This window comes from Crotalus tigris, unplaced genomic scaffold (genome assembly GCF_016545835.1).
Source record: "Crotalus tigris isolate CLP2741 ecotype Arizona unplaced genomic scaffold, ASM1654583v1 scf7180000017683.1919423, whole genome shotgun sequence".
Lineage (NCBI taxonomy): Eukaryota > Metazoa > Chordata > Lepidosauria > Squamata > Viperidae > Crotalus > Crotalus tigris.
Genome location: NW_024096563.1, coordinates 948,508 through 975,538, shown reverse-complemented (window position 1 = coordinate 975,538; position 27,031 = coordinate 948,508). Strand labels below are relative to the sequence as shown.

Below are 27,031 nucleotides of genomic sequence, written 5' to 3'. Positions count from 1 at the left end.
CTAGATTCAACTGAACATTATGGGGAGCTTCAGACCTCTGTAATGATGCATATACATTCTCTGTACAGAAATGATTGTTTAACTGGTCACTTAACGTCAAGTTCAAATCTAACTTGGAAGAATTTCAAGGAAGAATCTTTTCTTCCTTATTTGACTGAGTGAAAGAATTCACCATGGAAATATCCAGCTGCCTCTGCTTGATTCCTATGTAGTCCCATCTCTTTTCAATGAATCTGGATAGCTGTTTATATCTTTGCCACGGAAGCTGTTTCAAACGCGTCAATTCATAAAAAGTGATTTTTGCCAACCCTGGTTCATTTCACCTTGTGCAACATCACAAACCTTTCAGGAAGCTATGAATGTCCTTAGCCACTTTACCATAGCCGACAGCTTTTACTAATCTAGTCCCCTAGAAGATTTGCCAAAAAGGTAGTTCAAAAGAAAAACCAGTTGCAGCCGAGACATGGTACAACTTTTCTTTATTAAAAATAATTTACATCAGTTTAACATTTTATGCACAATTGTCAGCAAATTGAACTTCTGTCTTTTAAGAGGTCTATACAATACTTATTAGTGAATTGGAAACCATTGTAATCTATTAACATTGGCTTAAAAGGAGTAGACATTCAGTTGCAGTGGCTCGTGTTGAGAATAATAAAATGCAGGTATTCTTTTGCTGTGTATAATTGATAAAAAATCTCTCCCCCTCCCCCCTAGTTTAGTGACAACCTAATCAAGGGCTCAAATATGGCTCTTTTCAGAAGCCAAATCGAAGAGAGAATGCGAAAACTGGACATGTTTATTTATTTATGAGACTTATATACCGCTTTAAGTGCAAGCACTCTCTAAGCGGTGTACACCAGTACGCAATGTATATATATATTTACATTGCCCCCAACAATCTGGGTCCTCATTTTACCTACCCCGGAAGGATGGAAGGCTGAGTCAACCTTGAGCCGGTGAGATTTGAACCGCTGACCTGCTGAACACAGTCAGCTAAAGTGGCCTGCAGTACTGCACTCTAACTGCTGCGCCACCTCGGCTCTGTTTCCAGTTTTTGTGATTTTTTTTTGCCTCACGACAGCCCAGGATTATGGTAGGTTATGGAACGCCCAGTGCCTTCTGATTAAAATGCATTGTGCGCTGCCAACTTGAAAAGAATTCGGTGGTTTTGCTTCCAATTAATGGCACTGCACAGGTCTCCTATCACAGTGTCTAAATCATTATGCTTTTATCGGTTTAGAAAGGGAATTAATCCATGTAAGCCTGCAGATTTGCGATATCGTTCAAGAGGTTTTTAAGGTCCTCCAGAGGTGAGGACTAGTGTTTTCAAAAACCCCTTTCTTCTAAAGCTGTCTGAAATCTTTCGAGATTTGGTCAGCTCAGGGCTTTCAGCTTTTTAATTCAATGACAACGTACCAATGTCAGTCAGGAGGGTTATGAGGACTCTCTGCCAAGCTCTTTGCTGGTTCACACATTATGTCCCTCTCCCATTCAATCTATTTATAGTCAGTTCTTCCCAGATGTTCATAGGAAATTGAAGTTGTTTTTTTTTTTAAAAAAAAAAAAGGATAGGGTTGCAACCTCCAAAATATTATCTTTTGAATTTAAGAGGAAAAAGCCAAGCCGTGTCAATGAGTTTGACCAAGGATGGGCAACTATGGCTACTTTATGACCTATGGACTTCAACTCCCAGGATTCCTGAGCCAGCCTGGGAGTTGAAGTCCACAGGCTGGCTCAGGAATTCTGGGCGTTGAAGTCCACAACTCGTGAAGTCCCCATAGTTGCCCACCCCCAAGTTTGACCTAAAATATGGATCATAATTTGGACGTGACATTTGGAGAACTGCAGTTGGACGGATCTTCTAACATCTGTAGGCCAGAATCATCAGACAGGTGGGATCATACATATGCAACAAAAACAATAATCTGAGATGGGCTGGGCTGGGCTGGGGGAAGCTGGTCATTTGAACCCACCCATTTGAAAGAATGTCAGAGATCAGCACCTACAGATAGACGGAGACCATTCACAGATGATGTTTGACTTCACGCGACTGTCAGATTACTAAAAGGGTCAGCAATGTCAATTACAAGTTTTGAAAAACAAAATATCCCAAATTAGGAGGGTTGATTTTGGTTTTTTGGCTAAAGCAGGGGTCTCCAAACTTGGCAACTTTCAGACTTGTGGACTTCTAGAATTCCCCAGCCAGCATGGTTAGAGGACCGTGGGGTGTGTCTATAAGGCACCCTGGTTTTCTTTAGGGCATGCAATTTTACTTGGGAGGAGAGAAAAACAGTGCCTGGAACCTAGCAATAAGGAAGATGCCTGGAAGTTAAAATAATAATAATAATAATTTAGGTACCAAAAGTGAGATATCGTTATCTTTTGCCCTTTGTGATCATCAAGACAGAACTTCAAGCATTTCATTCAAATCCGAAAAAATAATAATTCAATAACAAAGGAAAGATACCAATGGTAAAACTATAAGGTATAAGCACAGCTGATATGGTAGAAAAAAAAATATGGACTCAAGAAAAAATGTCTCTGATTGTAGATTAAGGAGCTTGTTGGAAAAATACCTAAGTTCAAAGGGACCGAACACAAATGTTCCAGATTTTTATTGCTGCCTCTGTAATCCATATTTCTAATCATTTGGCCTTAAAAAAAATAATCTAGTAAGTGTGAAAATTAAATTGTCTTTCAGAACGTCAGGATATATACTTTTAGTGACACAGAATTTAGTAGAAGTACTTATTCTATTACATGGGGTCTGTTTGGTTTAATAAAAAACCCAGGTCTATAAACATCTTAAGCGGAAGAGACTTTTTAAATGAGCTCAGGATATTTCCGCTACAGAAATTCCCGTTAATAATAAACCAAAAATTACCGTAAACATCTGGGGACTTAAGAAATTCTTTGCTGCTCAGAATTTGGGAAGGAGCAGAATGATTGGAAGAAAACTCGGAGACAACTCACTTTATAAACCCAACAGGTTTTGTTCACTGCACAAACGGAAGAGAAGAAACAGGAATTCTTCTCTGTTCTTTTAAGGAGCAGACAACATTCTCAATAGTTGTTAACAGCCAAAGCCAGTTGAGAAAAGAAAGCCGATGTTATTTAAGCGAGAGACAAAATAAATCCAATTAAATTCCATGATAGCCATTCCTCAGAAGGATTGCTACGAGGCCAGAGAAGTCACTGCAGCTTCTATTTGGAAAACAGCATTTCCTCCAATTGAATTTCAGTTTTGGAATTTTTCACAGAGCAAGATTTTTGCTCGGAGACCATCCCCTTCAGTGTCTGGGCCAATTCCCAGAAATGTCCACCTGATGAGGCCGCTGCGAACAGTCCCCCCTTTTCTGGAAGGCACCAAATAGAGCAGAGGTGGGGCAACAATGACAATGTTATGACCAGTGGGCTTCAACTCCCAGAATTCCTGAGCCATAGGAATAAAGTAGCCAGAGTTGCCCACCCTTGAAACAGGGGAAGGCTGGTTAAAAAACAAAAAAAAAACAACCCATACTATGCCAGTTTTCCTTAAACTTTCTAGTGGGTGGCTGATACCATAAATTGGATCTAAGGGTGGTGGGTGTTTTGGTTCATTTTCAGAACTATGGATCCTCCTAATTTTAAAACAAGGGAATCATACATCATTACACCATGTGCTATGCTCAAACCAAGAAACCGCAGTAGGAAGGTAAAAGGTGCAAAGAAAAAAAAATCAAGGGAGAAAAGAACTGCAAGGAATCTGGCTTAAAATCTTCACAATTCAGTTTCAGGTTTTTCACATAATTTATATACAAAATGGTCTAAGATTAACCCTCCCCTCCCCTCATACTTACAGTTCTTTTTTCACAACACACACAAACGTCAATGTCTAACAACGTCAATAGCACCATTCGGAGTATTTTAAAATCCAGGAGGACCTCGCTGCGGCCACTACAACAATTTCACAATCTTTTACATCCATGAACAAAGTTATCTGAGCACAATGGGGCTTGTCAGCTGTTCCAGTGGGAAAGGAAGGCCCGGGCTGAGGCCTCAAGAGGCTGGCTGAGTTGGCAGTCCTCCGAGGTGGGAACAGGGCTTTACAACAGCTTTACAACAGCCTTCGGACCATGTAGTTCAGCATGCCGCCGTGTTTGTACAAGGTGATTTCCACATCACTGTCAAACGAGGCAGTCACCTGGAATGCTTTGCCAGTACTCGTCTTCAGAAGAACAAACAAATAAACAAAAAGACAAATTCACAGGTCAGTGAAAGACTTTTGTCTTTTCCAGGGATACTAAAATTTGAAACTGGATGCCACCCGTTTCTGCTGACTACATTACACAGATTTTGCGAACAACCTGTTGTTTCCAAAATAATACATTCAATGTTGAAAATTATAATCTAATATTAAATATAAATACACCCACTCGCTCTGTGAATGAGGTAGGTGGTTTCAAAATTTAACCACTATAAATAAAGTTTGTCAACCACCCGCTTATTTACTTTGTGTCTTATTTTATTCTTCCTTTTCTCGCTCTTCTACCCCCTTATAAAAAAAAGGCTTAGGAAAAATATGATGAAAGCAAACATCCCCCCAATATCAAATGCTGCATGGAATCACACAGCGAAGTGAAAGGGCTGATACCTTTACACAGAGGGCGATTCCAGGCGATACCTCTTGAGGGAAGAAGATAGAAAACTGCTCTTTGCCAGTCAGGCCCAAAGACTGTGCGCTCTCCCCCGGGAAGAACTGAAGGGGTGCGATGCCCATGCCGATCAAGTGACCTTTGTGCATCTTCTCGTAGCTTTCTGCAATCACGGCTTTCACTCCCTGTGGGGGGGGAAAAGTTTGATCCATTTCAGATACTGTCTAATTCTGCCGTATTGCTCTAATCCAGGAGTCTGGATTTTAAAACGGAGAATCCTGAGTTTTCTGGGAAGGCTAATAAACAGGGGGACAAACAGAAGCACTGGGATCCCTACGCAAGTTTAGGCTCATTTGCAATCCTCGGAAAAATGCTGGGGAGGGGATCCTGGCGGTTATCGAAGAGAAGATGTCTACAGGAATAGCGATGCCTCCTAGCACTGCACCAGACTCCAAAATGCAAGCAACCATCGCTAAGAGAAACGGAGGAAAGAGATCGGTAAAGGTTTTGGTTTCCTTTGACCAGTTATTTATTTTTTATTTTTTTAATAATTTTTTATTTTTCCAAACTCTCCCCCATACATATACCGTAATACTTATCAGATATTAACATACATTCCCTCCACACTCACATACAGATACTTTTAACAAAATGAAATAAATACACATAACTTTGGTGTTGCTCGCCCATTTCCCCTTTCACCGCATCCACACTCCTTCTTCTCTACCTTCTTTCTCCCTTTCTTCTCTTCCCTACTTCCCTCTTCTTCCTCTCCTCTCCTTCAACACTCTCCTCCCCTTTCCTCTTCCTCCAGCCTTCCTACTTCCTTCTCCCCTCCTTTACTCTCTTCTCTCTCCTCTCCTTTCTTCATCCCTCTTCAGATACAATTCAGGGGTAATGTCCTTTGACCAGTTATGTCTGACTCTATGGGATGGGGGCTCACCTCCATTTAGGAGTCAGCTCTGTCCTAAGACAGGGGTCCCCAATCACCGATCCGTGGATCGGTACTGGGCCAGAAACCGGTCTGCGCAAACAAGCGAAGCCCCATCCACGGGCTGCAGGCAGCACACAAAACCACACACCCCTCCGGTCTGCGGAAAAACCTCTCTCCACGGAACCGGTCCCTGGTGTCCAAAAGGTGGGGGGTTTGCTGTCCTAAGACATATCTCCACGGTCATGTGGCCAGCATGAGCATATGCCGAGGCGCACGGAAACACTGTTATAAATGCAGCAATTATTACAGCCTAACCTACCAGGATTATCTGGACCTCTAAACAATCCCTTACAACATTTACGTGAAACCATGACTTCAAGACTATGTGGGGTTCTAGTCTACACACTGCCTAGAATGTGGTTCTGTGAGTGAGAGGGGCAGTCTCTCAATTTGATATATAAGTATAAATAAATAGATTCACCTATTTTACAGTTATCAGTCGTAGACTGGTGTTAGAGACTAGTTTGTATGTTTTCAGAAGAGAGACTGAGGGGCAGTTTATGTTCTACAAAATGAAAGATGGCAGCTTCATGAAAAAAATCAATCAGGGTGAAGTATATAACAACGACAACAATAATAATGGATTTAAGTAAAAATGGAATACCAGTAAAAAAGGTCCTTTGGCGGCCCAGTCTCTTGAGCTGCCCAATCCGTATTTCTTGCCGGCTAAGATAATCAGAGGGATGTTTTCTTTCCGATATAACTCAGCGGCGTCAAACACATCCAGCTGCAATTAGGACAGAGAGCCTGGTCACCAGATATTCACTGTGGTTAGATAATCAATAATAAGCTTCCTTTGAGACGATAACCTCACCGTCTGTCCTGTTGGGAAGTGGATTGTTTTAGGAGCTGGCTTGCCAATGAATTTATTTAAAAGCTTGATATTGGCAAAGGTGCCTCTTGTCATCACAGAGTCGTTCCCCCGACGAGCACCATACGAGTTGAATTCACGGGGTGTGAGGCTAAAAAAAAGAGATTGATTAAACAAATATTGTTTTAAAAAAGGGTTTCCTGCACACACATGAATGGAGGGTTATGATTGGAAAGATAAAACACAATCTCACTTTCATACATAAATATCTGGCCCTGAGCTGTTGTTTTTTTTAAATTATGTTTTAACCCTCCACCCTGCTGCTCTGTATTAATTATACCTTATTTTTATACAGTACAAGTAGTCCTTGCTTAATGACTGATTGCTTAGTGACCACTCAAAGTTAGGGACTCCTAAAAGGTACTTATGATCCAATTTCTACATTCCGATGTCCCCCTCCCCACAGACTCACTTAGCAACAGCAGCATTCACTTAAGGACCACCTCAAAAAAAAAGTCATAAAGTCAGGCAGTTACCTGGTGACCTGCTTAACGACCACAATGACTCACGACTCTTAATTCTGGGCTCAATTACTGCCATGAGTCGGGGACGACCAGGGGGTCTTCAAACTTGGCCCTTTGATGACTTGTGGACTTCAACTCCCAGAATTCCTCAGCCAGGGAATTCTGGGAGCTGAAGTCCACAAGTCATCAAAGGGCCAAGTTTGAAGACCTCTGGTTTACGGCAAAGTCTGGTCTAAAAGGCTGAAGCGCATTTTGCAATCAAGGAGGCCTGCTCTGTTTATCGCTGCCAGAAGAAAAGAATTTCTGAGGAGGAACTGGACATCCTGCTCTTCTCCTTCCTCTTTTAAGACCCACCCTTTAGTCATCAAGTATCTCGCAGCGGCGCTCCCCCTGGCAATGCTTCCAGCGGGGGAGATGTGATCGGTGGTGACAGCGTCGCCCAAGTGCAACAAGACGTGAGCATTTTCAACGGCCTGGAGAGGCGGCAGCTCTTTGGCCTGAAAGAGAGACAGGATTGAGCATCTGGCATGTTCCGAACGGACGCGCTCACGCCGAACGTCGGCCCACTTACCAGCTTATCAAAAAAGGAAGGGCATCGGATATAGGTAGACTTTGAATCCCAGGTAAACAGAGTGGACTCAGGGGCTTCCAGGGAGTTCCAACGCTTATTTCCTTTCTGGAAAAGGAGGAGCCATTTTTGCAAGAGAACAAACAAAAAACAAGCACCCTTTTTGTTTCTGGTCCTCTGATCCTGCTTTATGCCCAAATGGTATACAGGTAGTCCTCGACATATGGCAATTGAAACCAACATTCTTGCTGCTAAATGAGACATTTGTTAAGTGTGAGCTTTGCCCCATGTTACGACCTTGCTTTTTGCCAGTTGTTAAGTACAGTTGTTAAATTAGTAACGTGGCTGTTAAGTGTATATGGCAGTGGTGGCGAACCTATGGCACGGGGGCCAGAGGCAGCACTCAGAGCCCTCTTTTGGGCATGCGTGCCATCGCCCCAGTCCTAGGCCTTCAACTGGGTTTTATAAAACCTTTTTGCTTTAGGCCTCCACCGCTGTCTAAAAAAAAAAAAAAAAAAAAAAAAGGTTCAATCAGTCAATTTCAATTTCTCGTGGGAAAAAAAAAGATCTTGCAAAGTTGGAATTGATTGATTGACTTTTTAGTCCCACCCAGTCTGCCGTTACCACCGTAGCTATGCCCACCCAATGGGCCATGCCCAGCCAATGGGCCACACCCAGCCAATGGGCCACACCCGCCCGGCACCTGACCATGCATAAGTGTGTTTTCAGTTGCAGTTTGGGCACTCAGTCTCTAAAAGGTTTGCCATCACTGGTATATGGCTTCCCCATTGCTTGTCAGAAAATTGAAAAAGCGGATTACGTGACCCCGGGACACGGCAACCGCCATAAATATGAGTCAGTTGCCGAGCGGCCGAATTTTGATCACGTGGCCACAGTCATTAAGTGTAGAAAAAGGTTGTAAGTCACTTTTTTTTAGTGCTGCTGTAACTCTGAACGGTCACTAAATGAACAGTTGTCAGCTGAGGACTACCTGTATAGCCTTCCTCGGACGAAAGAAAAACGATAAAACTACCTCCAATTTTATTTTCAGTTCTTTAAACATGGACACTATCACAAACTCCTCTTCTATCTGCTGAAGCTCTTCCCGAGAAGGCCAAATATCACGCAGGAAGATATTTCTGCCCTCAGGATTCACCCCTGTAAGAAATTGGAGAATGGTAGAGATAAAATCCAGTCAGCCAAAGCTACTCAGAGAAGTGAAAAGTAAGTAAGTAAAGTCCAAAATTTTTCTTTTACACGTTGAACACGGGATCACAGATGGCACTTTTGAGAGTTTTTGTGAGATCTTTGGTGCTCTTCTGAGCTGGGTGGCTTTCTTGCAGACGTTTCATTACCCAACTAGGCAACAAGGTCAGTGCTCTGAAGGTGTTGATGGTGCTCTGATGGGTGATCATAGAGTACTGATTGTGTTACCTAGTTGGGTAATGAAAGATTTGCAAGAAAACCACCAGACAGCACTAAGGACTCTACAGTCCATCTTGAACTACAGATATTTTCTACGGAGAGGGGTTTTTTATGTCAAAAGATGCTGGAATACAGGTTTGAGGGCACAGCAACTGCTAACAAACCACACTTATTCTGGAACGTATGTAACCCTAACTAGAGAGTGGCTTAGAGAGCAAGTATCAGTATGTTAGAATATCTGGCAGTTATTGGGTTAAATGCTAGGTATGTTGATGGGTCAGTGGGAGGAGTCCAAAAGGTCATTGGGAGACTTCCTGGACACAAGCCACATGGGAATCTCTTTGTCTGTAAGAAGCATGGGCCATGGAAGGTCACACAATGAGCCTGAGTCCTTATAAAGATGGTATGAAGAGCATCATTCTCTTACCTAAAGATACGGTCTAAAGAAATGGACAAAGATGTATTTTCCAGGAATTATCAACCACAGCGTGAATGCAAGTAATCTTTCTAATAAATATATTTTTGTTTATTATACGATCTTTTCTTTTGAGTTATCTATCTGACTGGATTTAAAAGATTACTTGCATTCACACTGCGGTTGATACTCCTGGAAAATACATCTTTGTCCATTTCTTTAGACCGTCTCTTTAGGTAAGAGAATGATGCTCTTCATACCATCTTTATAAGGACTCAGGCTCATTGTGTGACCTTCCATGGCCCATGCTTCTTACAGACAAAGATATTCCCATGTGGCTTGTGTCCAGGAAGTCTCCCAATGACCTTTTGGACTCCTCCCACTGACCCATCAACATACCTAGCATTTAACCCAATAACTGCCAGATATTCTAACATATTGATACTTGCTCTCTAAGCCACTCTCTAGTTAGGGTTACATACGTTCCAGAATAACACTACTGTAGATAATCGTCCAAAGAGCACTATAGAACAGGACTTTTCCTCCTACATAAGTGAGCTCCCTTTGACAATGTCATTCTGATGACAAATTCAAGCTAGACGAACACAGTTACCCAGTGGCTCAGTCTGGAAATCAATATTCACAGTTCCCGCGATCGCGTAAGCAACAACCAGGGATGGAGAAGCCAGGTAATTGGCGCGGATACAGGTGCAAAGGCGACCTTCAAAGTTTTTGCTTCCAGACACAACGCCACATGCCACCAAGTCACCCTGAACAGGAAAAACAAAAAGAGAAGAAAATGGGATTTTTTTTTCTCTCTCTTGGTACTCTCATCCTCTCCTAAACTACCTCCCTGCTACTCAAGCCATAGAACTGGTTCTTAAGCCGAAAGCAACCAAATTCTGCAGATGTAGTTTTTGTGTGGTTATTTCCCCGCCTTTATTAATTTGATAAATAAGGCAGCCAACGAACCTAACAGTCTTTCCTCTTTATTTTCCTCGTGACAACAACCTTGTAAGTTAGACTGAAAGAGGTGGTGATGGGGAGACTGACTCAAAATCACCCAGCTGGCTTTTAAGGCAGGACTAGCATTCACTGTCACCTGGTTTCTATCCTGGTGCATTAAACCAGGGGATTGCTAAAACAATCCCTACTGGTTTTAAGGTCATTGGTGTCCCAGTTAAACAAGATCTGCTCTCCCATCTCCCCCTCCCCTTCCAGCTGAATAAGCAAGGACAAAATCTTATTTACAATAAGCATTCTCCTATCAAAACACAGCATTTCAAAAATGTAAACTCTGCTCAGATAGCTCACGAAGTAAAGCTTACCTGTACAATTGCATTCTGAATGGCTTCTGGCAAAGGGGCAGTGTTCCCCACACAGGTGGAACAGCCATAGCCAATGACCTCAAACCTACAGTGAAAAGCAGGAATTAATTCACATTTTCACTGCATTTCAATAACCAAGGCATTTGTGAAATCTAGGGAAGGGCTGCTGCACAACAGCCGGGGCTTCAAGGTTGAAATCAGTAGGGCGGTGATTCTCAACCTTGGCAATTTTAAGATGGGCGGACTTCAACGCCCAGAATGGCTCAAGCTAGTATGGCCACTGCCAAGAATTCTGGGAGTTGAAGTCCATTTATGTAGAAGTTAGCAAAATTGGGAAACACTCGTCTGAAGGGACTTTGCTCAGCGGTAAGACAACTGCTGGGTGGGCATGATGCAGGGTCACTAATGGGCATCTTCATTTTAAATAAAACAAGCAAAAAAAAAAAAAAAGCAAATGGAATCTTCTCTGCTAAGGCTAACACAGAGCTGTGGAAAGCGGGTAAAAAAATAACAAATTAGAGCAAAGAAAATAGTACCCAAGTTTATTGAGGTATGGTAATACACCGCTGGAACTGAGATAATGGGTGACCATTCCACTCCCCGGCGACAGGCTGGTTCGTATGTAAGGTTTAACAGCCAGACCAGCTTCAGTGGCTCTTTTAGCCAATAAACCTAATGGAAAAGGGAAGACGCTGTTACAATAATGCCACGACTGCTTTTTTTTTTCCTTTTGCAAGTGGAGGACAGCTGGTCTTCACACTTACAACCAATCCTCACATTTACAACCACCGCAGCATCCCCACGGTCACGTCGGCACTTGACATCTCGCGTGTATTTATCCCAGGATCACACTATCGTCATTTGTGACCATTCCAGTCAGCTTCCCACAAGCAAAGTCAATGGGTGTGTGTGTGTAAGCCAGATTCACTTTAAGAACCATCACAATTCGCCTCACAACGGCAGTGATTCGTTTAAGGACGGTGGTCAAAAAGGTCATAAAGTCGGGGAGGGGAGAAACTCGCTGAACAACCGCCTCGCTTAGCAATGGAAATTCAGCTCCCAATTGTGATCGTTTAGAGCAGTGGTTCTCAACCTGTGGGTCGGGACCCCATTTGGGGTTGAACGACCATTTCACGGGGGTTGCCAAACAACGCTGTCTGCCATTTCCCCCCCCTTTCTTTGGCCACGCCCCTGACACCCGGTGATGTATAAGTGGTTGGGGGTCACCACAACATGGGGAACTGTATTATGGGATCGCGGCATTAGAAAGGTTGAGGACCACTGGTTTATAGCAACGTGATGTAGGAAATGCCAGAGAAGCCCGCGTACCTGCTCCTAGCATTGCGGAGGGATTGCAGTTGTTGGTGCAGCTAATGACGGCAGCAATGACGACCGATCCGTGAGCCAACGTGTATTCATTTCCTTCATATTCAACAGGAATGACCCTGCCCTGCTTTTCGGCGGGGATCTGAAAGCCTCTGAAGCCAACCTAGAGGATCAAACAGGGGTTTGCAGTCAGTCCCACCACACACCAGACGTTCTTCCCTGTCAGGGAGTTAAGAAAGGAGACACCAGAACTCTGGGACCCATACAGGTTATGATGTTGCACAGTCCAACCCTCACGACAGAAATGTAAAAAACCTGAAAGGCCACGAATGATTTCATTTGGAATGGAAACTCTGTGTCCCCTACTTCCGTTATGATGGGTTTTGGAGAAGCAGTTAACGGCCAATTCCCAAGGTTTGGTCGCAAACCGAAGGGCTACCTTAAGAACACGCTTCCTGCATCTATGGTACTCAAATCTGAAAAGCTGCATTCTGGAGCAGAGTTTCTCAACCTCAGGCCACTTTAAGAGAGGCGGACTTCAAACTCCTGGAATTCTGGGAGTTGAAGTCCACCTCTCTTAAAGTGGCCACTGCTCTAGATCATGGGTCTTCAAACTTGGCCCTTTTATGACTTGTGGACTTCAGCTCCTAGAATTCCTCAACCAGCGTGCCTGGCTGAGGTCCACAAGTCATAAAAGGGCCAAGTGTCAATGCTGCTAACATCGGATGTTCTTGCTTTGACAACAGATGGAAATGTAGCCATCTTTTCCCTTTCGCTTTTAGAGTTCATTGATGCTGGGAGGGGGGATGTGGATGAGAGTCCAGTTAGTCATAACAATAATAACTCAGCCATGGGAATCCAAGGATATTGTGCCCAGTGGGCTGGAGAGCTGGGGAGAAAGCCCTCACTTCAAGCTAATTGGGACATGTGATTTATGACTGTTAATTGGAGGAGGGAATTGTGCTTTGCTACTTTGTGCCCAGGGGAGGGGAATTCAGTTTTTGGCTTTAACTATGTAGTGCCAATACTTTGTATCTCGAATAAAAGATTCTTTAAGGTAAACAATGCCTCAAAGTTCTTTTGAAGGGTTTCATCCATGACACCAAGTTTGAAGACCTCTGCTCTAGATCAGTGATGGTGAACCTTTTAGAGACCAAGTGCCCAAAAACTGGCCCTGTCCCCACTCCACCCCCTGCCCTCCCCCGCTCTGCCCCCACCCCGCCTGCCCACAGAGCCACTCACCGCCTCCAGAGCCCGCTGCAGATTGCCCAGCAGCGCTATGGTGGCCACACCCTCTGCCCACATCCCGCAGCATCAACTGTGCGCGATGGGGCGTGAGGGCAGAGTCTATGCTGTCTGGCTGCCATGTCCTTGGCTGCACTGCTCCACGTGGGCCATGCTCGGGGGTGACTCTCCTCCAGGGGGGCTGCTGGTGAGGATGGGATTGCGGGGGGAGGTAAGGCTGGGGCAATGTGCCCACAGAGAGGGCTCCGAGTGCCGCCTCTGGCACCCGTGCCATAGATTCGCCACCGCTGCTCTAGATAGTTCTTATAATCTTCAAAACATTCCAACCGATAGGAAACGGCTTTCCACTATCCAGCCAGATGGACTTTCGAAACTTTACCTACCTTTTCACTTAAGCATGCTTGAAAGTCGCTCTTCATGTTCGTTACAGCCACTCTATCCTGGGCCCTTTTGGGACCACTTACATACGGCGTTATAGAAGCCAGGTTGATATGTATTATCTGATGGGGGGGGGGAAATGGTTAATTAGTTCTTACTTCACAACTGATGCTGTTGTGCTGATGCTTGGCTTTTAAAGTGAGCAAGCCAAAAGCAAGGATAATTAGCCTAAGCAGGGGAGTTGGACTAGAAGACCTCCAAGGTTTCTTTCAACTCTTGTTATTCTGATTTAGAATATACGAACAAACATTTCTGAGGACAAGCTGGCATTAAAAAAAAAGGCAGTATCTTGAATTCCATAGCTCTTTATGGTTTGTATATTATTGGAAAACACCTGCTTTAGATCAAGGCTTTTCAACATTTTCACCCACTTTACCACTTTTAGGATATGGCAACATCCGAGTACCACCAGTTGCCTAGCAAGGTGTCAAAAACTTGATGACCAAAAAAAAAAAAAAAAAGGAAAAAAGTGATAAAGTGATAAAGTACAGGTAGTCCTCGACTTACAACAGTTCGCTTAGTGACTGTTCAAAGTTACAATGGCACTGAAAAAAGTGCCCCCCAAGCCACAGCCGAGCAAGACACCTGCCTGCCCATCCGGCCGTGCTCTTCCTTCTGTCCAAGGTTTTCATTGTTGTGAGCATTTCTGTTGAGGATTGGGGGTGGAGTGGGGGTGTTTGGTTTTTATTCCCCCCCGTCTGCTGGGTGGTTGCAGCAGGTTTTGGTCACTTCACATGACCTTGGGACACTGTGACCGTCATAAATATGAATCAGTTGCCAAGCATCTAAATGTAAATCACAAGACCCTGGAGATGCTGCAACATTCCAGCTGATCGGCGCTTCTTCTGGGCTCAGAAGCGCCAGGATCAGCCCCAAGCTCCAGCTGGAGACTGGTGCTATCCTGGTGCTTCCGCTGAGCCCCGACAGCCCTGCAGCTCCAGCCGTCTCTCGCTCAGGCTTGTGCAGTGCTGCCATCGGTTCAGCTCATTCCCCTCCCCCACTACCATTTTTCTAGGATGGTCGCGTACCACCTGCCAGGTGCCAATGTACCACAGGTGGTACCCATACCACTGGTTGAAAAGCCTTGCTTTAGATCAGGGATCTTCAGACTTGGCCCCCAAGTTTGAAGACCCCTGCTTTAGATCAACCACTTAAATAATGGCATTTATTCAAAAGTCCTAGTGATATTTCATTCAAGAAGCCTTCGCAGCAAAGCCCTCTCTCTGAGGGAGATGGGTGGTTAAGAAGTATGAAATAAGAATAAAATACTCATCAACTGTATCAAAAAGGAATTTATTCCCTTGCCAATAATTCATTAGATGTTACCACGAGAACACAACAACCTGTTTGAAAAGAAAGAGTGTAAAATGCCTCAGTCTAGAGCAGTGTTTCCCAAACTTGACAATTTTAAGGCATGTGGACTTCAACTCCCAGAATTCCACAGCCAGCATTGCTGGCTGTGGAATTCTGGGAGTTGAAGTCCACATGCCTTAAAATTGTCAAGTTTGGGAAACACTGGTCTAGAGAAATGGTTATTTTCTCGGGGGTTTAATAAAGGCCTTCGAATGAAAAGGCAAATCTTGAAGAAAAAAGACGAGGGGGGGGCAAACAGAAACACAGTAACTTTGAAACAGGCTGGCCCCCTCCGTGCTTACCTGGGAATATTCAGGTTCCTTAGCAGAATATTGGTAATTCCTAAACAGTTTCACAGTTTTAAGATACGTCTCCATGGACTTGAGTTTGGTGTCATCAAAGCCTATGAGAAAAATTCAAAAGTTTGATCCTATCTGCAAAGCTTGAGCAATTATGCTGCTTTAGCCAACCAAATCTCCTCCTACGGTGCCAGCCTTACCTGTATGCTTTAAGTGCTTTAATGTTACATCATCTACGGGGAAAAAGCTGAGAATTGCACCATATTCAGGGCACATGTTTGCGATGGTGGTTCGGTCCCCGACGGAGAGCTGGGAAACGCCGGGGCCAAAGAATTCCACAAATTTTCCAGACACCCCTGCTTGTCTTAGTTGCTATGGAGACAGAAAAAGAAGAACTCTCCAGTATCATATGTCGGCCAAGGGGAAACGCTACAGCATCGCTGTTTTTTTTTTAAATAAATGGTAAGCAGTTTTAAAAACGGGAATCCATCAGACTTAGGCCCCTCCTAACCAGCAAGAGACACAGTAGTTACATTAAGAACCGCCTGCCAAATTATTTTGACAGGGAAGCCAAAATCTACATCAAATAGGAGTAGCCGTCGACTTACGACCATTTAATGACAGTTCAGTTGCTTCATGGACAAAGTGACCTACAAGCTGTACTCGCACTTTAGGACCTTTGCACCAGCCCCAGTGCTCCTGTGGTCACAATTCGGGAGCTTGGCGACTGGATTGCATTTATGATCAGTTGTAGAGTCCTGTGGTCACGTGATTGTGATCCGCAACCTTTTTTTGGCCAATTTCTGGCAAAATTTTGTTCTTCCTTATTCAGCGTACAAACAAGCACAGAGGAGCCATGACATAACCCAATTGTAATTACAGCGTTAACGCTCATCTGATAACCATAATCGATACAAGGGTGCCCAGAAGGCAGAAACCTCCCAATTCTTCCCAAATAAAACAGTAGGATTAAATCTTACTGCAATGACAACTTCTCCTTATGAAACATTGCTGTTCTACAACTTCCCAGAGGCAAGTGCTGCTTTATCCAGCTAAGTAGTAACAAGTGTGGGAAGAACACTGAATGTTTGCCAAGAATGGCTGCTTTAGTATAGATTTGGCTGCCGAGTCATGAAGCTGGCAGGGCCTCTATTATCTGTATTGAGGATTTGCAAAATAATTGGTCAGTGGCAGTGGGGTTGAGAAATCCACAGATTTTTAAAAATTTTATTTATTTCAAAGTTAGATATGGCCATCCATCCTGTGGTTCACAACTCTGGGTTTTACCTTTGGTGGCTGCTTGTACATGACCCCACTGCCTCTCTGGCCCCAGAGAGAGCTTTGACGTACCTTTGTAATGCTCAGGACTACGTCGATGGATGTAGCAAGTGAGCTGGCCGACCCAGTCAGTTCACACCCAACCACTTTGGGCAAAGTGAGGGTGACGGGAAGACCCAGCATGACCGCTTCTGTTTCAATTCCACCCATCCCTAGATGGGGCAAGAAGAGCATTGAACAGCTTAAAGACGGAGGCGTTACACCAATGCGAAATCTTTATCCAAGCGCTCTTTCGTCTGATGTATAAAACAGGCTGCACTGGAAAAATTCAACACTGCCCTAAATTCATGTCTGGAAGACATATACCTTAGATGAAACAGAGTGGACTTTTAGGTGGGTAAACGTAACATTTTTCATCTTCAGCAAAAGAAACCTGGATCTGGACCTTATTTTCTTCCTATATGTGGCTTTTGGCTATATGCCTAAATAAAGTATGTTATATACATCACCCCAAGGATTTTATGAGATTTAAGGTTGCATTATTATCAATACCCATTTTTACACTTCTTCCACTCATGATATAAACAGGTATATTTCTCCACAGCTTCTACATATATTTCGGAAGAAAATTATTCGGCATCTGGTCTTCCAAGGAACATTAAGATGACAACCCTGGATACCTTCTTTATATCCATTCCTTTTAAAGCAGTGGTTCTCAACCTTTTTAATGCCGCGACCCCCCCCAACCGGTCGTAAGTCGAGGACTACTCAACCAGTCGTAAGTCGAGGACTACTCAACTGGTGCAGCACCGTTTGCAGAAGGGGACTTTTGGCGGGCTCAGCAGGGCAGAGACAGCCTGGACAATTCCTATTGGCTTTGGAAAGCCAACAGAATTAGACTCTATTCAAGAGAGTCTCTTCTATTGGCTTTCCAAAGCCAATCGAATAAAAGGGAGGAGCACAGCTAAGGAAAAGGGGGGAAAAAATGGCGGACTGCGTTGTTTGGCGACCCCCGTGAAATGGTCGTTCCACAGGTTGAGAACCACTGTTTTAAAGGTACGTTTTGCGGGCTATTGTTTAATTGTAAATACAGGGCCACAATTCTTAAAAGGACTGAAAGGAAACCAGAGGGCACAATCTCAAAATAGTGATGAGTGCAAGAACATGCTTATACCAAAACAAACAAACAAACAAACAAACAAAAACCACTTCCCTTGAAGACAAAGGGAACAACTCTGTGCAGTAATAGCTATATGAAATATTTTTGCCCACAATCTTTCATCTCTTCTGAGCACTGCATGTCCTGTCGTTTGAACTGTAATCTAAAAGTGTTACAATTTAAGCAACAGAGACCACCATGAGGCTGACATTTGAAAATCACTTGGGGAGCCACTGGGCTGCCAACCACCCCGTTCTTAAAAATAACCAATAATCTTTGTACCAATATCACCCCAATTAAACTCTTTAGAAAGATACTCACAAGCCTCTTCAGGCGACTTACCCCATCCCAGGATTCCCAAGCCGTTCACCATGGTTGTATGAGAATCTGTGCCAATAACACTGTCAGGATAAAGGAAGTCTTTGACATCAAATACTACTCTTGACAGGCGTTCCAGATTCATCTGATGGGCCATCCCTGTCCCGGGAGGAATTACCGAGACATTTCTGAAAACTTTGGAACCCCACTAGTTTAATTCATAAAAAGAGAAACAGACAGACAGACAGAAAAGGCATGTTAGCTTCACACTTCCTAAATCAGCATTTTCCACTCTTGTTTATTTATTTATTTATTTATGAGACTTATATACCGCTTGAAGTGCAAGCACTCTCTAAGCGGTGTACACCAGTAAGCAATGTATATATATATATATATTTACATTGCCCCCAACAGTCTGGGTCCTCATTTTACCTACCCCGGAAGGATGGAAGGCTGAGTCAACCTTGAGCCGGTGAGATTTGAACCGCTGACCTGCTGAACACAGTCAGCTAAAGTGGCCTGCAGTACTGCACTCTAACTGCTGCGCCACCTCGGCTCTTGACATCTCCCCAATAAATGGCACTTGCAAATTCTGAGAATTGCATCCCAAGAGAGGCTGGCTACTTTCCTCCTCCTAATTCCTTTCCTAGGGGGAAGTGGGGATTAATATGAGAATTTGCCGTGCCCGTTCCTCCTCTATATAGTAGGAAAGAAGAGAGGAGATCATTTTTGATCTTGGCACATCTTTATCAATCCATAACAAATAATAATCAATGCCTTTCTATCAAATTCTTCTGGGTCACGTTGCCTTCAAAGCAACGTACCTTAAAAAATTGGAGTCTCTCTTTGTTTCTTCCAAATTCCATCTCTTGATTCTTAAATACTGTTTCAGGCCTAAGTAGACGAAAGGGGGGGAAAAAACATATTAAAACCGTTATCTGCAGTACTTAGAAAAACAGCCCAAAGAAATGTTTTTTTTTCTTGCTAACGTTCCAGGAAATTTTGCACAATGAAAAATAGAATGTTAGAGGGTGAAAGTGGTATTTCCCATGTGTCCTTAGGTTTTAATGTTTCATTTTAATTATTTATGTTTTAATTGTATGCGTATAGATATATTTTGATGACTATAAGCCATGCAGAGTTACCCTAGGTAAGATGAGCGGCCAATAAATTTTATAAACAAACAAACATATACAATTTCCCATCAGTGAAAATCCTTCGCCACAAAGGTGGTTTGATATTGGTTCCAAAGTAAGCTTAATAGGTGAGTACAGGTAAGATCTGGGTGGAAGCCAGTCTTGCTAGTTGACAGCTCTTGACTGCCTAACAGAAATGACCCTGCAAAGCCAGGAGGGAAACGTAAAAAGGCAAGCTTACTCAGGCACTGGTTGAAGATGAAAAGGACACAAGAGGGGGGTGTTCTCGATCTGCACAGAAAACTGGCCCGGGTTCCGTTTTGACTGTCCATCACACGGTCCTTTGCAGCTGGACTGGTCTCGGCATGGGAGCTTCCGAGGAGCTTTAAGCGGGGAGAGTTTTGAGGAAGGGGGTCGTGGGGGATCACCGCCTCCAGGATTCGGAGCGTTCTGTATTGCACTAGGCAAAAATGAAATGGAAAGAATGCTTTGTTCTTTGCAATCCTTTGAATCCTTATTATGCTAAATTACAATATACTTTTGACATGAACTTTAGAATTGTTTTGATTTTTAGTCTCCACAGACAAAAGGAGGACCCAGATGGTTGGGGGCAATGTAAATGTATATATACATTGCTTACTGGTGTACACCACTTAGAGAGTGCTTGCACTTAAAGCAGTATATAAGTCTCATAAATAAATAAATAATAAAAGAAGAGAAAGAAGAGGGGGGAGAGGGAGGGAGAGAGATTTCATTTGGGGAATACCTCTGTAATATACTGGTTGCCTTTTATTGGTACCTCAACATCTGATTGGGTTGATGGGAATGGAAAATCCCAGAAATGTGTGTGTGTGTGTGTGTGTGTGTGTGTGTGTGTGAGAGAAATTCCCTATTCCTGCTTCCAATACGAGGGGATTCAGTGTACCTAAATTAGATCAACTCAGCATCTCCACACACCCCATTTTTGAGTCTACCCCCTTCAAGACAAGCATTCCACCCTCAAGACAGGGCTCCATCCACCTGTCCCCAGCAAAATAGAAGGAAGCCGACAATTCGACGGGTACCATTTGCTGAAGTCAATCTGCAAAGAATGGTCCACCGTAAGATCTGTTGGGCAGACAGGATGGACTCGGGTGGGATCTCCTCCGAGGTTCTTCACTGCTTCCCTCATGGCAGCAAAGTCCACCATTGCAGGAATTCCACTGGCAAACAGGAACAATGTTTTCTACTTAGTATATCTAAAAGACCAGCAATGTAGATCCAAAGAAGGTGGGATCCATCTCATCAAGAGGATTAACCGTGATTTAACTATGGTTTAAGCTAGGGGTCTCCAAACTTGGCAACTTTTTAAGACTTGTGTACGTCAACTGCTAAAATTCCTCAGCCAGCATGGAGGAGACCCCTGGTTTAAGCCACAGCGGCTGAGTTCACACATTGCTCTAAACCAAGGGTAGGCAACCTTGGCTATTTTATGACTCGTGAACTTCAACTCTCAGAGGTCCACGAGTCATAAAAGAGCCAAGGTTGCCTACCCCTGCTCTAAACCATAGATTCGTGGTGGCGAACCTATGGCACACATGCCACAGGTGGCACGCAGAGCCCTCTCTGTGGGCACGCGTGCCATCGCCCCAGTCCTAGGCCTTCAGCTGGATTTTATAAAACTTTTAGCTTTACGCCTCTGCCGTGTGCCAAAAAAATATAGGTTCAATTAATCAATCAATTTCAATTTCTCGAGGAAAAAAAAAGATCTTGCAAAGTTGGAATTGATTGAACTTTTTAGTCCCACCCACTCTGCCATTACCACCGCAGCCACGCTCACCCAATGGGCCACACCCACCCAACTGGCAATGCCCACCTGGCACCCGACGATACATGTGGGTTTTGGGTTGCAGTTTGGGCACTCGGTCTCTAAAAGGTTTGCCATCACTGCCATAGATGATAATAGATGGTTTCTTGTATTATGCAAAGCTTAAACTACACAGGCACATCATGGCTACATTTAACATGCAAGTCCCATCATAGGTTGACTAGCATAGGTTGGGGGCATAGTGGATGACCAATCTGTCAATTAGACTCAGAAAAATTCCTGTCTGAATGCCTGCATGGAGCTATCCTGAAACATTCAACCTGCTGTAATGATCTTTCACTATTTCAATCCTAACAGACTTTCTCTAGTTATTGCTTCGGAGCCGGTGCCAAGATAAACTCATACGACCTGAATTTCTGACCATCTAAATACTCGGAAAGGCCCACCCAGGACATTTAGGAAAACTCATCAGGGTCTAACTAAAACAGAGAACTCGGAAAAAGCGGGTCTTACGTGAAATCTTGGAGGAGGACTCTGGCAGGACAAAAGGGCACTTCAACATTGTTCTGTTTGGCTTGCCAGTCCAGGATATTCATCACGTCTCCTTCTTTCACTAGGAAACCATTGCAGTTGCGGACGGCCGTTTCCAACATGACCCGTATGGTGTAAGGCAGGAGATCTGCAAATGGACAGAGTAGCTAAGTTGCTTGAGGATAAACGCTGGTGCTGTTATCCCTGCCATAGGCTTCCTTCTAAATTAGGAAACTGGGAATTGAAGTCGACAAGTCTTAAAGTTGACAAGTTTGGAGAATCTTGGAATAAAGGGATTTCTGCCCGGGGAGATAAAGAGCTGCATTAACAGAGGGATAGAATCAAGATCACGTGAAGTATTGATACCACTTTACAAGGCCTTGGTAAGGCCATACTTGGAATACTGCATCCAGTTTTGGTCACCACGATGTAAAAAAGATGTTGAGACTCTAGAAAGAGTACAGAGAAGAGCAACAAAGATGATTAGGGGACTGGAAGCTAAACCATATAATGAATGGCTGCTGGAACTGGGTCTGTCTAGTTTAATGAAGAGAAGGACGAGGAGTGACATGATAGCAATGTTCCAATATCTCAGGGGCTGCCCCAAAGAAGAGGGAGTCAAGCTATTCTCCAAAGCGCCTGAAGGCAGGACAAGAAGCAAGGGATGGAAATTAATCAAGGAGAGAAGCAAGCTAGAACTAAGGAGAAACTTCCTGACGGTTAGAACAATTAACCAGTGGAACAACCTGCCCCTGGAAGCAGTGGGTGCTCCAACACTGGAGGTTTTTAAGAGGAAACTGGACAGCCATTTGTCCGAAATGGTATAGAGTTTCCTGCCTGAGCAGGGGGTTGGACTAGATTACCTCCAAGGTCCTTTCCAACTTTATTATTATTATAAAGCTGTGATACAACACTATCTGTACAACTGAGCTAGTCCAACAGATTAATTTGACATAAGACAGCTGCTATATCCTGATTACAGACAGTCCTCAAACTTATAGCAGTCCGTTCATTGACCGTTCAAAGCTACAACAGCACTGAAAAAAGTGACTTATGATCACTTGGGACTGTTGCATTATCCCCTTGGTCACGTGATCAAAATTTGGACGTCTGGCAACTCACTCATATTTACAATGGTCGCAGTGTCCCGGGGTCATGTGATCTCCTTTTGCGACCTGACAAGCAAAGTCAATGGGGGAAGCCAGAGTCACTTAAACAACTGCAACGATTCACTTAACAACTGGAGCAAGAAAGGTCATAAAATGGGGCAAAACCCACTTAACAAATGTCTCACTTAGCAACATAAAATTCTGGACTCAATTGTCATCGTAAGTAAAGGACTACCTGCACTATATGGGAGAAGCCTACTTTATAACCTGCAAGAGCTGGCAATTGAATTGCTTTTCCTTTAAGCATCGTTTGAAAATATGCAAAACATTAAGAAGCATTTGCTGGTATTCTTGGTGTTAGTTTCCTTAGGGTTGAGTACAAGCCAGGAGTAAGAGTTGACATGTTCTGCTCTTGGATTTTGGAATCCGGCACTGTTACAAACAATAGGGACAGCTGCTAGTTAGGGAACCTTTCAAAATTAGATTGCTAACTTTATTAAGGATTGCAGAAGAGGTGAAAGATAATTCTGTAGTAATGAATTATGAGAACATTTGTCCAAGGGCACTGGAAATTTCTGCAAGTCTGCCACACGTCAATGAGCTTGCAACCACCACCTCGGAAAGAAAAAGCAATTATTCTTTTTAATAAGCATAAAGCAAGCCTGTGTCAGTAGACCCACATAATAATTTTTCAACTGAAGGTTGCAAACTATTGCTGCAGGCTTCACTAGCTTCATTTAAATTAGTTGAGTTTTCTAAGGCAGATAAGGTAATTTCTCCCTCATTAAGTGATTCATCAAAGGCTAACCATATAGAAAAGTGTTTATGAACTGACAAGAGTATTGGCAGTTTGGGCTGTTAAGTAAGAAACAGACATTCCCTAACATGGTTTCTTATTCCAAAACATACACTCCGGTGACTACCAAACAATTTTACAACTATCCTAAAGGTTTTCAATGTGACAGAGAACCAAGAACAGTTCATCAATAACTTAACAACTCTGATCTCAACTTTCAATAGTCGTATGGGGAGATTTCACATGTATCCAGGAATCAAATGCATGATTCAATGCACTTCATTAGGGAAGGAAGGGGGGATATAAATGAAATGACAAACAATTTGAAAGACCAGATGAGCAACTCAAGCTCCTCTTTCAAAAGACCTCCACGTTTGTGTAGTGTAAATTAAATATATTTTTATCCCGGTCATCTTCTGGAAGGATGCGAGCAATTAATAGACTCCCCCATCATGCTTTTTAGAGACAGTTTTATATGGTCAACTATCTGCTTCTTGAAAAGTACACATAGCAAGCAGAATTTCCGTCCTTTTCCTAAAAGATAAGGAAGACAGCAGGGTGACAACACCCAGCTGAACCAACTGATAAACAAAGGCTATAATTCTGAATAAGCTTTTTCTGCAGTCCTCTCTGAAATTCACTTAATAGATTCCATTAATTTGAAAATATACCAAACCTTTCAAGCAGAACAAAATGAATATGTTTGAACTCAGGAAGATCATTTCTAGATATACTGTTACCAGAGGAGTTAATATTATTTTGCAATACCGTGTTATGAAAGGGGTTCACAGGTTTCTCTCAGAACCAAAAAAGAGCAAGCAGAAGTTAAACTGGACAAACTTTCTTTAGTATAAAAAAAAACCCAAAACACATTAACGGCCTACTACAGTTAATTCAAAGGAGGCTGTGCCTATTTATAACTGGAACTTGAATATCCGGGAAGAAGGAAGTTAATAGCAACCCTCAGGCACATTAATTCAAACAGTTTTAATAGAGAAAGCATTAAGGATTACAACTCTGCAGCATAATCCCAAGAATGGGTTCAGTAACAAGGCCACCAATCCTCAAATTCGTTTTAAGACCACTTAGAAAATCTTAACGAGATTAGATTTATTAGGTTTATATTAGAAAGATACAACTGAAATATATTTTTACCATATTTGGTGCCTCCTAGTTTAGCAATGTTGTAGAACTTTTTGTCTGCATTGTCGCTCAGTGTTTCAATTAAGTGCTGGAACAGGTGTCCTGAAAAAAAGATAGATTATTAGTTATTCAGTGTGTGTGTGTGTGTGTGTGTGTGTAGTATGTAGGAAGGCTGCAATCCTATCCATTTTCACTATGAGTAATACCCATTAAATGCACTGTAATTTACTACTAAATTTAAAAAATATTTAGATTGCAAGACTAAACATGTTCCTGTATTTTTCCTATAAATTTGCAGTGGATACTATATTTTATATATACTTTTATTCTAATTTAAGTGGAATTTAGATACATAATAGATTCTATATATAACATTACTTTTTTCCCCAAACACTATACAGATCTAATTCCACTTTGGTAAATATTGGGCCACATCCAGGTTTAGTCATACTTGGAAACTGAAAACAATAGAGCTTAAATCTTAAGCAACAAATCCCACTGATACTAATCTAATCTCAGTACAATTAAACATAAGAGCTAACTCATTGTCTTCATTAATACATGATAAATTATATTTAATATTCTGGAGACAAAACAACTTTTTTAAAACTAAAATGTTAAAGAGCAAAACATATATTCTTTACGTATAACTAGTACTTGAGAAATTATGGAGAAAGTTGTCTTTACCTCTACCATAGTGAGTGAACTTTATTTAATAAAAGTGCTTTGGGAGGGGTAATACAAAGTGTGCTTGAGTCTATCACAAATGTTCCAATGGTACCCAAGGTTTAAAACTTTCAGAAGGAAGTCTTGTCCATAACATGTGGATATATCCCTGAATCCCAGGAAGAAAGATTGTGACTTGCTGGAGACTACTTTGCTTTTTAAATCCACACAGAAAAAGCGTGCTTCCCACTCATCTCCACTTTTTCTACTATGCAAGCATACAGATCTTCTGACAGCAGACAGAGCTGGGATCTGGATGGAGGAATGTACTGCAGCAGAAAAATTAACAGGCAAAAGAAACCAGCCCCTTATTTTGCTAATCTCTTGTTCAATATTTTTCTTGTCTAGCCTCCAATATTGTCATTTCTTAGAGCACCGAAAAAGGCAGAACTGAATCAAGCCAATGTGGATAGGGAGCATGAAAATGGGAAGAATGCAGAAGGCCTGCAGATGATGGGTCTTGTAGCCAAGAGACATGGAAAGGGATGATGGGAACTGTTATTTAACACTTCTGGAATTGCAATGACAGAAACTACAGCCCATGGGAAAAGGACAGGGATGATGGGAACCACAGCTTAACAGATTTTAGATGGGGTGATGGGACCTGTAGTCTAAGGCCCATGGAAAGGGATAATGGGAACCATTTAACAGACCTTGAATGAGGATGATGGGAATAACAGCCCAAGGCCCATTAAAGCGGATGAGGGGAACTGTTGTTTAACAATTCTGGAATGGGAATGATACGAACTGTAGCCCAAAAGAAATGGATAGAGATGATGGAAACTACTGTTTGATAAACCCGAGAGAGGGGCCATGGGAACTGTAGTCCAAGGAGCTGGAAGGGGATGATGGCAATGGTTGTTTCAAAGCTGGAATGGGGATGCTGAGATGCATAGAAGGGGATGATGGAAACTGTGGTTTCATAGTCCTGATAAGGGGGGGGGGTGAGAGGAACGGTACCCCAAGGGAAATGGACAGGGATGATGGGTGTGGTTGTATCCCAGATGGGAACTGGGGCTTCATAGTCCTGATAAGGGGGATGATGTGAACTGCACCCCAAAGGAAACGGGAATTGTAGCCTAAAGCCCAGAAAGGCTGTGTGTGTGTGTGTGTGTGTGTGTGTGTGTGTGTGTGTGTGTGTGAGAGAGAGAGAGAGAGAGAGATGGGAATTGTAGTCCCCACATATGCTGGTATCTTGCGGAGGGGGGGGGCACCAGGCTGGGAAAGGCCAAACTAATTAAGGGGGGGGAGAGGCAAGCAAGCGAGAAAGATGGCTGACAGCTTCCTTCTCCCTTTCACCGAGGGGAGGCCGGTCCCGGCGGGCACAAAGGGAAAAGGGGCCATTTTGCCACCCTGGCCCCCGTCCCCGCCCCTTCCCCATCGCCACTGACCTGCCCGGGCCGCCTCCATGTTCCTCTCCCGAAGAAGGATGCCCCGGGAGGAGGGTGGGGAGGGCAGAAGAAGAGCCGAGGGGGGCGCGGGGCCCTGCCCTCAAAGACCGCGAGGCACCGAGGGAGGGAGAGAGACAACCGGCGGGCCCCTCAGCGCCTCCGCCCGGTCCTCCCCGCTCCCTCATTGGGGCTCTCCCGGTTCTCGCGAGAGCTCAGCCGCCCGCAAGAAAGGAAAGCGGCGCAGGCTCTCGCGAGGTTTGGGCCGGCCGTGAGG

At 43.4% G+C, this 27,031-nt stretch overlaps 1 protein-coding gene across 1 annotated transcript; it reads right to left on the bottom strand.

Annotated features, from left to right (window-relative positions):
• Positions 1-1,063: 1,063 nt before the first annotated feature.
• Positions 1,064-26,991, bottom strand: IREB2 (iron responsive element binding protein 2). Its single transcript, XM_039337577.1, has 22 exons — positions 26,758-26,991; positions 24,653-24,742; positions 21,575-21,740; positions 20,319-20,456; positions 19,496-19,714; positions 18,943-19,012; positions 18,143-18,326; positions 16,714-16,853; positions 15,564-15,735; positions 15,367-15,467; positions 13,657-13,773; positions 12,032-12,191; positions 11,239-11,374; positions 10,703-10,787; positions 9,988-10,144; positions 8,568-8,692; positions 7,538-7,642; positions 7,321-7,463; positions 6,446-6,593; positions 6,236-6,358; positions 4,637-4,822; positions 1,064-4,210 (listed from the first exon to the last, which is right to left on the bottom strand). Exons 1-22 carry the CDS (start codon positions 26,774-26,776, stop codon positions 4,100-4,102), a joined length of 2,895 nt encoding a protein of 964 aa, XP_039193511.1. The 5' UTR covers positions 26,777-26,991; the 3' UTR covers positions 1,064-4,099.
• Positions 26,992-27,031: the final 40 nt, after the last annotated feature.